At 48.3% G+C, this 14,249-nt stretch overlaps 1 protein-coding gene and 1 non-coding gene across 2 annotated transcripts; one reads left to right on the top strand and one right to left on the bottom strand.

Annotated features, from left to right (window-relative positions):
* The first annotated feature begins 334 nt into the window (after window positions 1–334).
* On the top strand, window positions 335–3,296 carry LOC128757559 (tumor necrosis factor receptor superfamily member 6B-like). Its single transcript, XM_053862948.1, has 4 exons — window positions 335–449; window positions 794–1,247; window positions 1,314–1,499; window positions 2,751–3,296. Exons 2-4 carry the CDS (start codon window positions 848–850, stop codon window positions 3,044–3,046), a joined length of 882 nt encoding a protein of 293 aa, XP_053718923.1. The 5' UTR covers window positions 335–449; window positions 794–847; the 3' UTR covers window positions 3,047–3,296.
* Window positions 3,297–10,958: 7,662 nt separating this feature from the next.
* On the bottom strand, window positions 10,959–11,030 carry trnaq-cug (transfer RNA glutamine (anticodon CUG)). Its single transcript has one exon. It is a non-coding gene; the product is annotated as a tRNA-Gln (tRNA).
* Between the last annotated feature and the right edge of the window lie 3,219 nt (window positions 11,031–14,249).

The following is a 14,249-nucleotide window of genomic DNA, read 5'->3' as shown; positions in this document are numbered from 1 at the left end:
GACATGATGGAACTTCTTCACTAATTCATTAATTGTGTTTCATCCATCCAGTTACTTCGCTCTGACCTCATCAATATTTTGAGGGAGACGTGGAGTGCTAAATGCTGTGGTGGGTCGAGAAGTATTGAGGCTAGTATTTTGTACTTCAACTGTACTTGAGGAAGTGAGAATTATTCACAACATAGTTCAAGTTGAAAGAGCAGAAGCAACGATTTGCGGCTGGTTTTGTTGACCACGAACTGGTTCTTGTGGCATGAAGCCAACAAGGTCAAAACTCATTGTCTATCGCCATGTTTATTGGGTGTGTACGTTCTTTGATTCTTTATCTGGCAATGTGGCCACAATGTTTCGTTCACCTGGCCAAATAGTGGAGTAGGGTGTGACGTCCAACATAAAAAAGGAGGAAGACAAGCAGCGGGACCGTCATCGTCCTCCAGCAAACGCTCGCGGTGAGTACCTGAACGCGGAGCCTGCCTCCGTCTGATTTGGAGTTTGGTGGCGGGTTCCAGTGGTGTCGGATGTCGGAGTGGTTCCAGCTGTTCGGCAGCTTCTTCATTGATTCTAAATTTGTACATTTAGAATCAATAAAGAAAAAAAGGACTAAGAAATAGTCGCTCAATCTAATAAAGGGCATCAGACAAAAATGAGTTTATATAATGCCATGATCTGTGACAGTATTGTGTTTAGGAAATGAATGTATTATTCACTGTGACGATGACTGTATTTTCTATCAGTGCTATTCTTCTTCTTCTCCAGTTTGAATAACAAAATGTCGCTTCTTTATTGATCCTAGATTTAAACCCCGCCACTCCCTCCGTATTCAAGCGTCACCTTCCGCCTCACACAGATGTCGCCCTCGGTCCTGCTGCTCCTGGTCATCTGCCTCAGTGCAGTTCAGGCTGAACCGTCCGCACCGACCAGGACGTACAGTTTTTTGGACCCAAACACCAACACGCTAGTGGAATGTGACTTTTGTCCTCCAGGAACATTCCTGGTCTCCAGGTGCACAGCGGCGCAGGCGACCAGGTGCTCTCCGTGTCCCGCAGGCTCCTTCCTCGATTTTTGGAACATCCAGATGTCGTGTCTGCCCTGTAAAACCTGCGCCCGGACCCAATACCAGACGGCCGAGTGCCGGGCCGACAGCAACCGTCAGTGCCAGTGTCAAACCGGACACTACCAGTTGGAGAACATGGACACCTGCTTGCCGCACAGCACTTGCCCCCCCGGGGAGGGCGTCCTCCACCAAGGTACCTTCTTCCACCAGCAGGAAACTGAGTGTCACGCCTGGCGACAGTAACAACTCTCCTCTCCAGGGACGCTGGTCGCTGACACTGTGTGCCAACCGTGTCCAAACGGAACATTCTCGAACCATAACTCCGCACAGCAAGAATGTTTGACACACCAGCTTTGCGAGTCATTAGTGGGGTTCAAGAGCCTCCTACCTGGGACCACCTGGCACAACAGCATCTGTGTGAAGTGTGACAGCGACCGAGTTGAAGGTAAATGAACCAGAACCGAGTATAACCCATTTAAAACAAAAGCGAAGAGTGGCGTCATATCAAGTTATATAATCCCGACGTTAATTCGCTTTAAGAAATGGGCGTCGCCATTTTGTCGCTCTCATTTGACCCATGGACCATCACATCACATGTGGTACGTTTGTTTGCAGTGGTGACTTTTCTTGAAACTAGATCCTGGATCATCATGATTATTATATAAATGACTGACATGATAGTGGCTCTTGAGCCGAGCTGCGATGATGGGAAACTGGATTCAACAAAATTCTATTGTAAAAACAGGAAAATATTAGAGAACAAGTAACTAACAAGTGGAATCAGACAAAAATTACTTGATACAGTGCAATGATCTGTGATGCTATGAACTGGACTGTAAGTGCCGTTTCTCTTGAAAAGCCCTTGAAAAAGTGCCCTAACTGCAGCGTGAACATACTGGTTCACATGAAAAGGGTGTTTTGGCATTAATTTGCAGATTCTCATGCCTACGCAGAGTGAATTGGCAAATCCCAGGATAGTAGAGGAAGGTTGTGGCTTCCTCGCCCTCTCACGTTGAGAAAACATCTGAGGTAAAAGGCTGAGCCTTCACCTGGAGCTGGACAACTGAGGTAGGTAGCTGAGCAGAGGCAAATGTTTGAAGATAAGTTGGCAGTTATTCAGCAAAATAACTCAAATTAGAAATATAGGAGAAAGTTAAAGTTTGGGAGGAGAGAGACTCCAGCCAATCAGAAGCAAGAAATACGGCACCTTCCCCTACCATCCTGGGATTAGCACTCACGCCTATAGCAACTCATGTTCTACTGGTGATATTTTTATCCAGACTCACAAAAAAGAGAAATGAACAATAAGATTAACGAAGTGATAGACACCAGATGTTGCCTTAATTCCACAAAATGTACCTCTCAAAATGCAGGAAATAGAGTAGAGTTTCAGCGGGTTCAAATTTCAAAATGTCCTGGCCCCAAAAACAACACTGTGACACCCTGACTCACACTCCCAGCTAAAAGCCTGCCTGCCATTGATACTCAGGTGTGACGTGTATATGTAAAGATGAAGAATTTCTCATGTTCTGACGTGTTACTGACCAAGGAGTGGGCGTCACGTGATGTCCGTGATGCGCCCAGCTGATCTCGATGAGGAGAACAACAGCATGTATCACAGTGGTGGACATGGTTATGATTGTCACTGACATGAATCGCTGCATCTCTGATGGTCTGCTCCGGTGTGGTTCCGCAGAAGCAGAGGAGTATTTTGCAGAAATCCTGCCAGCGTTCTTCGCCTACCACGCTCTTTCTCGTGATGAGCTGGCCAACATCCTCTATAAAATTAGCGGCAAAACGCTAAAAGCCACGTTTCATCTGTCAAGCTCAAAGCTGGAAGGGGAGATCAACACCTGGCTGTCCACTGCCACAACAACACAGCTGGAGCAGCTGCCGCTGATCGTGCAGAATTCGGGAGCGAGAACCGCGGGGGAGAAACTTCAGACGCTGCTGGAGCAGATTAGACAAAATCTCACCAGTGTTTGTGGATGAGGTCAAAGATTGACGGCCGCCGCGGTTATGTCTGTGCCGACGTGGAAGACACGTCCATCATCCATCCACCTGTCTTCATGCTAACGGCTCCTCAGAAAGGAGGTTTAGCATCTCCTGTGCTCGTTGACATTGATATACTTCTGCTTGACCTGTTATTCTTCTGGATGTGGGATTTAACATAACAACGGTTTCAGTACAAACCTGTTTCATGTCAAATTCTGACAATAAAACTTCCCTTTCTGGCACAAAACCGCATCACTAGCATAATGGTTATTAGCATGGCCTGCTACATTTCAATAAACAGTGTGGAATTGCTAGATATCAACCAGAGTCCACAGGACTTCACTGGAGTATTTTTGTGATTTCCAGGTCAGAGAATCCTCACTACTACACGAGTGTGCAATCCAACATGGCTTCCCTGTCATGACTTCATTCTGAGCTCCCACTTCAGATGAAACTGGACCTGGACCTCCAAGTCCAGGTCTCAATACTTTCAAAGTAACTTGTTACTAGCAAAAGTGACTTTCTAAAAATTGTATATTATAGTGGAGCTCAAACATAATCATCTTAGAACAGTCAGGCTCATCAGGCTGAGTCTGGAACCAGTGGCGTTGGGACAGAATCGGACCCATTGCTGTTATTTGTGTGGCCTGATAAACTGGATAGTCAGGTTATAAAGGCTATCTATGATCTATACGCCCTAATCCACTTCAATTGCAATCCCATTACAAAGTCGGCACTTTGCGACCTAAAGGTGCAATGGCAGTGAGAGTGCAGGTGAACGAATGACACTGTTGAAACCTTTGATGGGCCCATTTATTGTAATCATTTACATCACAAACTATAGTGGGCTGAACCAGGACCTTCGTGGAAAAACTGTGGATAACATCCGAATATTTCGCAAAAAAGTACAAACGCCTAAATGAATATTAATTTGCATGATATTGCTGTGTTTCATAACGCTCCCTTAAAAAGCTATCTCACACACACACATACAAAAAATACTTGAGCACAAACCAAAATAGCACACAAACTCAAAATGAGACGTCAAAATATTTAGATACGTCACATTCTCATATAAGGCGTAAATGTCGTCGATGACTTGTTATAACAGTTTCCTGACCCATCCACACACCATCTGGTTATAGGCCTCCAAACTCAGGTGACGTTTCAGGTCCTCGGCGGGGGATGACAAACAGGTCATTGATGATACCAGGATACGTCACCGACGGCAGACTGACCGGGTCGTCGTTGACCCACGACAATGGAGCCAACTGGTACGGGTCTGCACCACCAATAAAGCTCAAGTCTTCCAACTGTTGGCGCATGTTCCTGTTCATTAAGTCCCTCTCTGTGTGTCCTGTCACTCCCAACTCGTTTGGATGAGAATTTCTGTTTTATTTTGCGTTTTTCCATCGCACTCCATTCACAGCCAATGGGCTTAAACAGGAGTGGTTGCACGGGTTCAATTAGGTGCTACAGCCGTTCAAGATGGGGTATCGATTAGAATACCGGAGGAGGTCGAAGAGAGGAGGAGGATGGTCCTGATTCAGAGGTGTTTATTTGCAGCACTCAGTACAGCATCAATATTAGTTTTTCTGCTCAGTCACTCAAACGCTTGAGTGCTGCTGAACCAGGACCCGACGCGACCACGACCGAACACTAGTTCCACACATGGGGAAAAGGAACGATGGGAAAAAGGAACGTGACGTAAAATGCAAATGAGCAAAAGGCTCTTAAAGTGACAGACTAATGTTGGGAGCCTTTTATACAGGCGCCCCCAAATGTGTAAGGCACATTTGCTACAATAAATCTTAACTGTTCCTGACCATTGACCCTGAACACGGTGGAGGATCTTCCTCCCCAGATGGAATAGCAGGTAGCACCACGAGCCGGGCGACTGGTCGAGTGTAGACATGTCCCTTGATGTTCACATCAGCTGACCGGATGCACCCGTCAGTACTGCGATGAACTTTCACCACGCGTCCTACAGACCATTGGGTGCGTGGCAATTGAGGCTCCACCACCATGACGACTGCTTCGTTCAGGAGTTCAGGAGGGGAGGAATTCCATTTCTGGCGCACCTGCAGACTGGGTAGATATTCCCTGATGAACCTGGACCAAAACTGATCCGCAAGAACCTGGGAGTGCCTCCATCGTTTACGGCTCAGAATCTTTGTTTCTGGGTAGACTACTTGGGGGAGGGATCCATCAAGCCGCCCCATGAGTAGGCTATTTGGAGTGATGGGGTCGAGATCTGCAATATCCGCAGACACATAGCCTAATGGCTTTGAGTTGAGGATGGCTTCGACTTCCAGCAGAACGGTAAGTAGGACCTCTTCTTGGACTGGTTGGGAGCCTAGGCAGGCATAGAGGGCAGCTTTGACCGACCGAATTTCCCTTTCCCACACTCCTCCGAAGTGTGGGGCCACTGGAGGATTGAAAGAGAACTTGATCTGTTGCTGTGCCAGTTGGATTTGCAAGCTTTGGACCATGCTGCTATAGGGCTCCTGGAGTTCTCTTTCTCCAGCTTTAAAGTTGGTCCCTCTGTCTGACCACACCTCTGCAGGGGTCCCTCTTCTTGCAATGAATCTCCGCAAGGCCATCAGGTAAGCATCAGCATCCAGGCTATTGAGGAGATCCAGGTGCACAGCTCTGGTCGTCATACATTTAAATATGAGCCCCCAGCGTTTCTCATGTCGTCTTCCAACTTTCACCACCATAGGCCCAAAACAATCCACGCCTGTGGAGTAGAATGCTGGCTTGTGCAGTCTGAGGCGGGCAACAGGGAGATCTGCCATCCTAGGAACAGAAGGCCGCGCTCGCCAGCGTTGACAGTCAGGACACGTACGTTGGTATCTTCGAATCAGTTCCCGCCCTCGAAGGATCCAGTATGATCTTCGCAGCTCCGCAAAGACCCGTTCTGAGCCAGGGTGGTGTAGGTCTTTATCGTACTTCTGGACAAGTAGGTGTGTCGTAGGGTGAGAGGCATCCAGGACTACAGGGTGCAATGATGGGTGTTCTTGACCGGCCAAACGTCTGAACCGACCGCCGACCCTGATAAGGTTCAATGACATGTCCATTTCGGGGGAGAGGGTGAGCAAGCGACTCCCCGCTGAGACGGGCTTGCCTGCTGCTAGGAGCTTGTAGTCTTCAGGAAAGGACTGTTGTTGGGCTAGTCTAAGGACCTGATTCTCCGCTTGGTGGTAATGCTCTGCGATCAGGGAAGGACTACATGTCTCTGACTGGTACATGTCTTGTACAGTGGCATCTATGAGCTTCTGCCATGTGTTGTGCACCCTGTCACCTGTAAGAGGGGGTGAAGTAGCTGTTAGTCCACAGTGAGTGACCTTTCGGAGCTCGGTTTCCTCTTCAGCTGATGCCAGGGAAGGTTGCTCAGGCCTATGTTCAGGGGTTTGGAGGAGGAAGGTAGGTCCACAAACCCATCTATTTGGCTCTACCAGAGATGCTAGGGTCTTCCCCCTAGTCAGGTCATCGGCTGGGTTATTCTCGGACTCAACATAGCGCCAAGTGCACTTCTCAGTTAACTCCTGTATCTCTGCTACTCTCACCCCTACAAAGACCTTGTACCGGCAGGACTGAGATTGTAACCAGGTCAAAACAGTTGTGGAGTCTGACCACAATACAATGCGGTCCAGATTCAGGGTGAGTTCTTTCTCAATGAGATAGGCTAATTTGGCACCCACCAGGGCTGCACAGAGTTCTAGGCGTGGAATGGATTGGATACGCTTGGGGGCCACTCTTGATCGAGCCATGATGAATGACAAGCAGGTCCCTACAGAAGGGCTTTGTGTCCTGAGGTAGGCAACTGCTCCGTAGACCTGCTCAGAGGCATCTGCAAAAATGTGGATCTCGTGAGTAGCACCCTCTAGCTGGATGTCCTTAGGCATATATGGTCGTGGGAAGGATAGGTGAGGTAGGGACTGCAGTTCGGCCTCCCAGTTTGACCAGGCCTGTAGGAGCTCGGAAGGTAGATTGGGATCATCCCAGCTCCGCTGCTTGTCCCATAGCTGCCGAATGATGAGCTTGGCCCGAGTAGAGAAGGGCAATAGGAGGCCTAAAGGGTCATATTGAGAGGCAAGAACTCGATAGATGTTCCTCAAGGTAGGTATCTCATAGGTCACTGGCCCGTGTTTATAACTCAGGGTGTCCGTGCTCCAGTTCCAACTGAGGCCAAGTGTTGACTCGAGGGGGTTTGACTTGTCCTGCACAAGCCACAGGTCAAGGCTCTCTGACCTGGCTTCATGAGGTAGGTGACTCAGGGCATCTGGATTGTTGCAGGCCCATTGTCGCAGATCAAAACCGGCGGGGGCCAGAAGTTCTCTGAGCTGATCAACTAAAAGTTTTGCTTCATCAGGAGTGCGCACACTCTGCAGGCAGTTGTCCACATAGAAACACTTTTCAACTGAAAATCTCAGCTTATCACCTGGCTGGCTGTTGGCTGCAACGTGACTCTGCAGGGCGTAAGTGGCACAGCATGGGCTACATGTGGTGCCAAATGGAAGGACTTGCCACTCATATACCTTGGGAGCTTCATCCCCATTTAGGTCACGCCACAGGAACCGCAACAGTGGTCGATCTTCAGGTAGGAGTCGAACCTGGTGGAACATTCCTTTGATGTCTCCACTAACCGCCACAGGATATTCACGGAACCTTAGCAGGACTCCGAGCAGGGAAGCGCCAAGAATAGGTCCAGGAAGAAGGTATTGGTTAAGGGTCTGTCCCAAGTATTGGTGTGAACAGTTAAACACAAGGCGATTTTTCCCATTGTGGCTGACAAGGTGGTGAGGAATATACCAACATTCTTTTGGTGGAATGGTTTCAGGAGCCACTTCTTGTACAGTGCCAGAGTCGATGAGCCTTTGCATCTCCACCTTATAGGCTTTAGCTTGAATAGGGTTCTTACGGAGACGTCTCTCGGTGCTACGCAACAGCGGCATGACTGAATCAGTTGGGGCACGGAGCTGTGGCATGTTGGGATGGCGCAACAATGGGGTGGCATACCTCGAAATTCCATCCACCTTGGTCCGGGCAGTCTTGGTCTCAAGCACCGCAAGAGCCAGCTTATCTTGCTTTGAACGAGTAGCCTCTTTCTCGTTTCGGTAGGGGATTGTATCTATCTCCCAAAGCCTTTTGACGTGCTTGAACAATTCATCGCCAGTCAATGGTGAGGATATGAAGAGACACTGGGTTTCGTCAGTGAGCCGCCCCGTGCTTCTCACAGGACCCTGGAGGGTCCACCCGAGTCTTGTGTGGATAGCTGCTGGACCCACAGGCGGTCCAAGCCGGACAGGATCCGCAGGGGTGATGAGATGAGGCTGATCCAATGAGAAGGGAGGGCTGGGCTCCCTTCAAAGCTGGAATGGGAAGCCCTCTGAGGTGTCGAAACCTCCTCTGCAGGCGATCAACAGGATAGCTGTGCTGAGCCAGGCTGAGACGGCTAGCTGTGAACGCTCCTGCAATGTTGTATCTGTTCTCAGGGTTGGTAGCTGGGGAGACGCTGAAAGACACCTTATGGCCATGGAGCACCTGGATGTCCTGACGTACTGTCCGCAGTGGGAGATCTTCAGGAAGGCCCTTCATACCAAGGAACTTAGCTGCAGCAGGGAGAAGCATAGTTCTCTCTGACCCATCATCTAGAATGGCAAAGGTCTCCAGAGTTCGCTTCCCATACTGTACGAGCACTGGCACAACTTTCAATAGGACTCTGTTCCCAGTTCCATGACGGTCAAGGTAGAGGGCATCTGAGGTGGAACTAGTTAGGCAGGCTTCTTCTCGAACTGCAGTATTCATGCTCCCACTTGTTGCTCTTGTATTTATTTCGTGAAGGGCCAATAGGTGTTTCTTCTGGCAAATGTTGCAGGCTTTCTTCAATGTGCACTGTGCTGCTTGGTGTTGCCGAGCACATCGCCAGCACCGATTATTAGCCTGGATCCATTCTTTCAGTTGATCTTTGGAAAGCTTGGCGACGTCACTGCATTGACTGAAATAATGCTCCTTGCTCTCACAGTAAGCACAGTAGGCTTTTGTCTTAGTTTGGTTCTTCCATGCAGGATTGTAGTTGTTTGTTTCTTGGGGCTCTCACTCTTAGCTTAGCATCGATCTCGGCTTCCTCTTCCCCCGAGCTGATTATCGAATCCTTGACACCATGACTCATAACGGAGCCACTCGCATAGCTCATACAATGTATGTCCAGCTCTTGGTTGCTTGCCCTGGTGTCTACGAAAGTCAGCTCGCTGTTCTGGAGGTAGTTTGCTCAGCAATCGAGCTACATGTGAGCCACAGCTCAGTTCAATTTCACCTTCAGGTCCCAGGGTCTGCAACAGGCCTACCAATGACTGGATTTGAAGTGAAAACCTTTGGAATGCTGCGGCATCTCCCCGCCTAACTTCAGGGGCCTCTAATACGCTAGCTATTTTTCGTAGAGCCAGGTGATGAGGTTGGCCAAACTTGTCATGTAGGGCCATCATTGTGTGAGTGTAGGGGGTTGGTGAGTTTAAATAAGCATCCGCAATGAGTTTGGCTTCATCGAACTTTAAATGATCAACCAGTACTTGGTACTTAAAGAGTTCAGTAGCATCGACTGGCAGGAGGTTTTCCAAAGCTATGCGAAGCCTCGCAAACTCACTTGGGTCAGGGTGCAGGAACTTTGGGATGGTCGGCTGTGGGCCTCTATATACCTGCTCAGGCACATGACGACCCGGGTTGGGTGACGTTGCATAGACTTCTGGAAGCTGATAGGCTGATGTAGACGTGGGGCGTGTGCGGCCTGGGTAGGAGGGAATAAGCCGTGGCTGTGAGAAAGTTGGTTGTCTTCGGGGAAAGGGTCCCGAAGCAGGGGAGTGATCTGGTTGGCCTGGTTTCACCAGCGGTGGAGGGGGAGGAGGGTAGGCAGCAGCGTTGTCCGCATAGTAGATTGGACCAGCATGTTGTCGTTGATCAATCTGAAGGTTGTGAATACTGTCATAAAGGTCAGTCTCCGCTGAGGGCCAGGGTGGAGGATCAGGCCAGTTCTCTTCCTCGTCTTCATCTGTAGCACTATAGGTTGGGCAACCAACGACGACAGGTCTTGGCTCCCGACATATGCGTGATGGAGCTCGACTAACAGCTTGACCAATGTCTGCTTTCAAGGAACAGGCCACCTGGAGGAGCTCTTTAATCTCGCACCGCGCCTCGTCCAGTGCTCTCATGCCGGACTGAAAAACTTGTTGTTGGTGCATAAGTCGAGCATTCTCCTCTTGGATGGCTCTCATCTCGGAGTAGTAGGGCTCCTGACTTGAGTAGGAAGGTGAAGGGTTATCGGGACAGTGCCAGTCGCTTCCCTGGAGATGACCGGGGGTTCGTCGAGGGGTCTCTGGTAGGGAGCCTTTTATACAGGGCTGTTTACAAAGAGTATCTCCAACATGGCGGCTTCCGGGTTGGATGACGCGGTGATGACGTGCCGTGAAAACCCTCTACTCTTTTTAGAGAACACTTAGTCGCAGCAGGAACAAACACAAGTGCCAAACCGATGCTGACGATCATCTCAACAGCAACACAACGATAGAAACAGGAAACATGAACTGCAGTGACGACTCCACAGCTGCGACAGGTAGCATGTCTTCCACAAGATACCTCTCTGCTACTAGTATGTTCTCCTGCTTCTGCGACAAAGGCTTTGAAACAAGCGCTCCGAAGTCAAGCTTACTGCTGTGCAGCAGGTGTTTCTAAGTAACTTCCAAATACTTTATCACCAAGACAACATACACACGTGAAATTGGAATAAAAAATAGAGGAAGGTGGCTCCTGTGAAAGGTTGTGCCTGTCTGGAACAGTATTTGGAGTGAGTCGCAGGAAGAGCTTCAGCAACATGTCAGTGTGACCAAAGGCAACTCTCAGGACACGATAACAGAGGTTCCACCGAGACTTGAACTCGGATCACTGGATTCAGAGTCCAGAGTGCTGACCATTACACCATGGAACCACAGGCTTAGACTCCAGAGTGGTCCTTGGATGTTCTTCGTAAAACGCATGAATATGGTGGTGAACAATGCAATGCAAAGGATGTTGCTGCCTCATAATAAAACTACATTGTCCCCATCATTTATCTGCTCAGGACCTCTGAGTGAGGACCGAACCATCTTTGAACTGCAGTGTCAACTTGGCACAAATGTTAGTTTGCTCTGTGAACCAGTCTGAAAATGACAGTGGACATATCAGGCACTGCTGGGATTTGAACCCAGGACCTCCTGTTTACTACACAGGCGCTTCAACCAGCTAAGGCACAGCACCACATGGAGAAAGAGAGAAGTCTCAGTGTGTTGGGAGATAAAGTATTTCCAACTGACACGGGAATCATCGCGAAATGAGGCTGCTGTGGGGAACAGTGAGGTGTGAAAAGTTGAGCCTGACTGGAACAATGATTTATTCTAAAGACACCGGATTGGTGAGAAGGTGTCCTCTTGACTGGTTGGAACCAAAGCCTGCACCCGCTGCAGCTGTTTGAGGACCGGTTTGACAACTGCGGTTTAGGTGTTTCCACATTGTTTGAATCTGTTTGACCACATCTTTAAGAAGAGATTAAATTTTCTGAAGGTGTGGCAGCTTTCATTGAAGCCATGGCACTGAACCATCATTAACCCTGCCACGTGAATGCTCTTCAGTGAGGACACAGCATCAGTCAGGTTCCACGGAGACTTGAACTTGGATCACCGGATTCAGAGTCCTGGCCATTACACCATGGAACCATGGGGTTGACTTCTACACCTCATGACCTCATGGCCTCAGCGTGCTTCTGCTGCTCCACTCTGCTTCCACTTGGCTCATAACAGAGAACTGGCTCATGTCGACGTCAAAGTGTTTCTTTGCAGCGCTGTCATTTCTCCATGTCGTGGCTCTCTCACTGCATCTGTCTCAGACGTAAACAAACCTGGCAACACAAGGTTCCTAGAAAAAACAACGCATGAAAATCATGGTGGTCAACAATGCTTGGAGCCAGAATGGAACAAACTCATTGCTTCATACTTTTATTTGAATCCAACTTCAAAGATGCAACAACAAGCCTTTCATCTCCACTTGATTTGAAGGAAAAGGAGCAGAGAGAAGCACCATTAGCATCTCCACCCTCACAGTTATCACCTTAAGCACCTTAAGCATCTAGAAACATGAAACTCTAAATGTGTATCACATAAAATGCATGAACTAAAAGCCGATCATGTTTGCCCTTGAATGACCTCCAGAGAGCGGCTTTGCAGCCCCACCCTGCACCTGACATTCATCACCTCTTCACAAAATTGACAATTCAGTCGATCCAGTTTTTGGTGCGCTGCAGAAGGCCAATGGTTTTCATTTGGAGCTGGATGAGAGTGGGACACGGTGAATGACTTGTGTGACACATGCTCTAGACGGACGCATGACTTCAGGAAAACTGAATCCACTCGCCTGAGCCTCGCCTGTTTTTTTGATCTGACCTGATGACTGAAAATGACAAGCATTGTTCTGAATCACCCAACTGCAACTGGTTACGTGCAGTGAAAAAATGTTGCAGGAAGTTTTCATGACTGACATTCTCGAGTGATTCACATCGCAGATGAAAACAGATGACAGAAATGCTGTTTATTGTTCATGCAAGCGTGCTGGCCTCATAACCCAGAGGTCAGTGGATGGAAACCATCCCCTGCTCTCAGGGTCTTTGGATGTTCCCCCTTTGTTTACATGTGAGAGAGACATGACCAGGCATGGAGAAGTGAAAGAAACAGAGAAACACTTGGACGCTTGCCTTTTTCATCATCAGGGTTCAAATCCAAGTGTTGCTTTTAACATGATGGTCAGATGAACTTTCCTCTTGCTTCAGGAAGTGGAGAAATCAACCTGAGAATCTGCTGTTCACTGAAGGACGTCAGTCTCCAGTGGTTCCATGGTGTAATGGTCTGGACTCTGAATCCAGTGATCTGAGTTCAAGTCTCAGTGGAACCTCACCTTCACTGCTGTGTTTGAATCGTGTGCTGTTCACTTCTCTATGCTTCGACCTCTCTGTCTCTTGCAGCTCTGTCTCAGATGTGAACAACCATCATTTATCTGCTCAGGAACTCTGAGTCGGGCTGGGCAACATGACCGCAAATTAAATGCACGATCCCAAGCACGATGAATGGAAAGCACAGTTTGCAAATGAAGTGAAACAGTGTTCTGTCGAGGTACTCCACACCTTGGTTTATTTCATGTATTCTTTATATAGAGAGAGGAAGCTGGTTCGGTTTGAGAGAAGAGGAAGCAGAGGACGGGGTGAGATGGAGGAAGACGATCCGCTCTATCTCCTGAAGGGAGAAGCCCAAAGAGAAAGAAGCTGTTTATGTGCCATAACTACCTGACAGTAAACATTTGGAGTTAAATTGCACTGTGCATGGACAGTGTCTTGCAGTAAAGGTCTGGGGATAAACTGTTTCAGTGATTGCAGCAACACCAGACATACCAACGGTCGGACAATAAACCTTTGCTGCATATATAGAAGGTGTTTTTGACTGGTTGCTCTGTTGATCATGTCACTGGATGTATCTGTGAAGCCTTCCAGAGACATCAACAAAAGGCATGAAACTGGGTTTGTGGTTGGCCTGTGTTTTAGGGGGAGGGCAACTATCAAATGGGGAAGTTCCACCGAGACTTGATCTCGGATCGCTGGATTGAGAGGCCAGAGTGCTGAGCATTACACCATGGAACCAATTCAATTAGTGTTTAAAGTTGTAATGTTTTCAATTCAATCACAATAAAGAAAGTGGTGTGTTTACTTTAGTTGCTCAGGGGAAAAAATCAGTAAAAATCTGTTTCGACCAAAAGGAAAAAAAAAGATTACTGGTGCACCCCTAGTGTTACCAATTTGTTTCGATCAAGGGCGTCAAACTGAACCACCAAAGGGCTGCTGTGGACCTTTGAGGGCTCGTTCGACACCCGTGGTTTCAGGCGTTTCTAAGTAACTTCCAAATACTTTATCACCAAGACAACACACACACAGTCAAGGCATGTTAGCAATAAATAAAATATTTAATATAATATAATTACAACGTCCATTGTCCCCATCATTTATCTGCGCAGGAACTCTGAGTGAGCACCAAACCGTCTTTGACCTGCAGTGTCTGCCCAGCACAAACGGTTAGTTTGCTCTGTGGACCAGTCTAAAAAAGACAGCAGACATATGAGGCGTGAGTTCTGC

This window comes from Synchiropus splendidus, chromosome 4, assembly GCF_027744825.2.
Source record: "Synchiropus splendidus isolate RoL2022-P1 chromosome 4, RoL_Sspl_1.0, whole genome shotgun sequence".
Taxonomy (NCBI): domain Eukaryota; kingdom Metazoa; phylum Chordata; class Actinopteri; order Syngnathiformes; family Callionymidae; genus Synchiropus; species Synchiropus splendidus.
This window is presented reverse-complemented; position numbering and strand designations above follow the sequence as displayed.

Coding starts and splice junctions, on each gene's coding strand:
- LOC128757559 (XM_053862948.1), top strand. CDS start 848: ATGTCGCCCTCGGTCCTGCTGCTCCTGGTCATCTGCCTCAGTGCAGTT. Junction 1,248..1,313: donor GGAGGGCGTCCTCCACCAAG/GTACCTTCTTCC, acceptor TCTCCTCTCCAG/GGACGCTGGTCGCTGACACT. Junction 1,500..2,750: donor TGACAGCGACCGAGTTGAAG/GTAAATGAACCA, acceptor GTGGTTCCGCAG/AAGCAGAGGAGTATTTTGCA.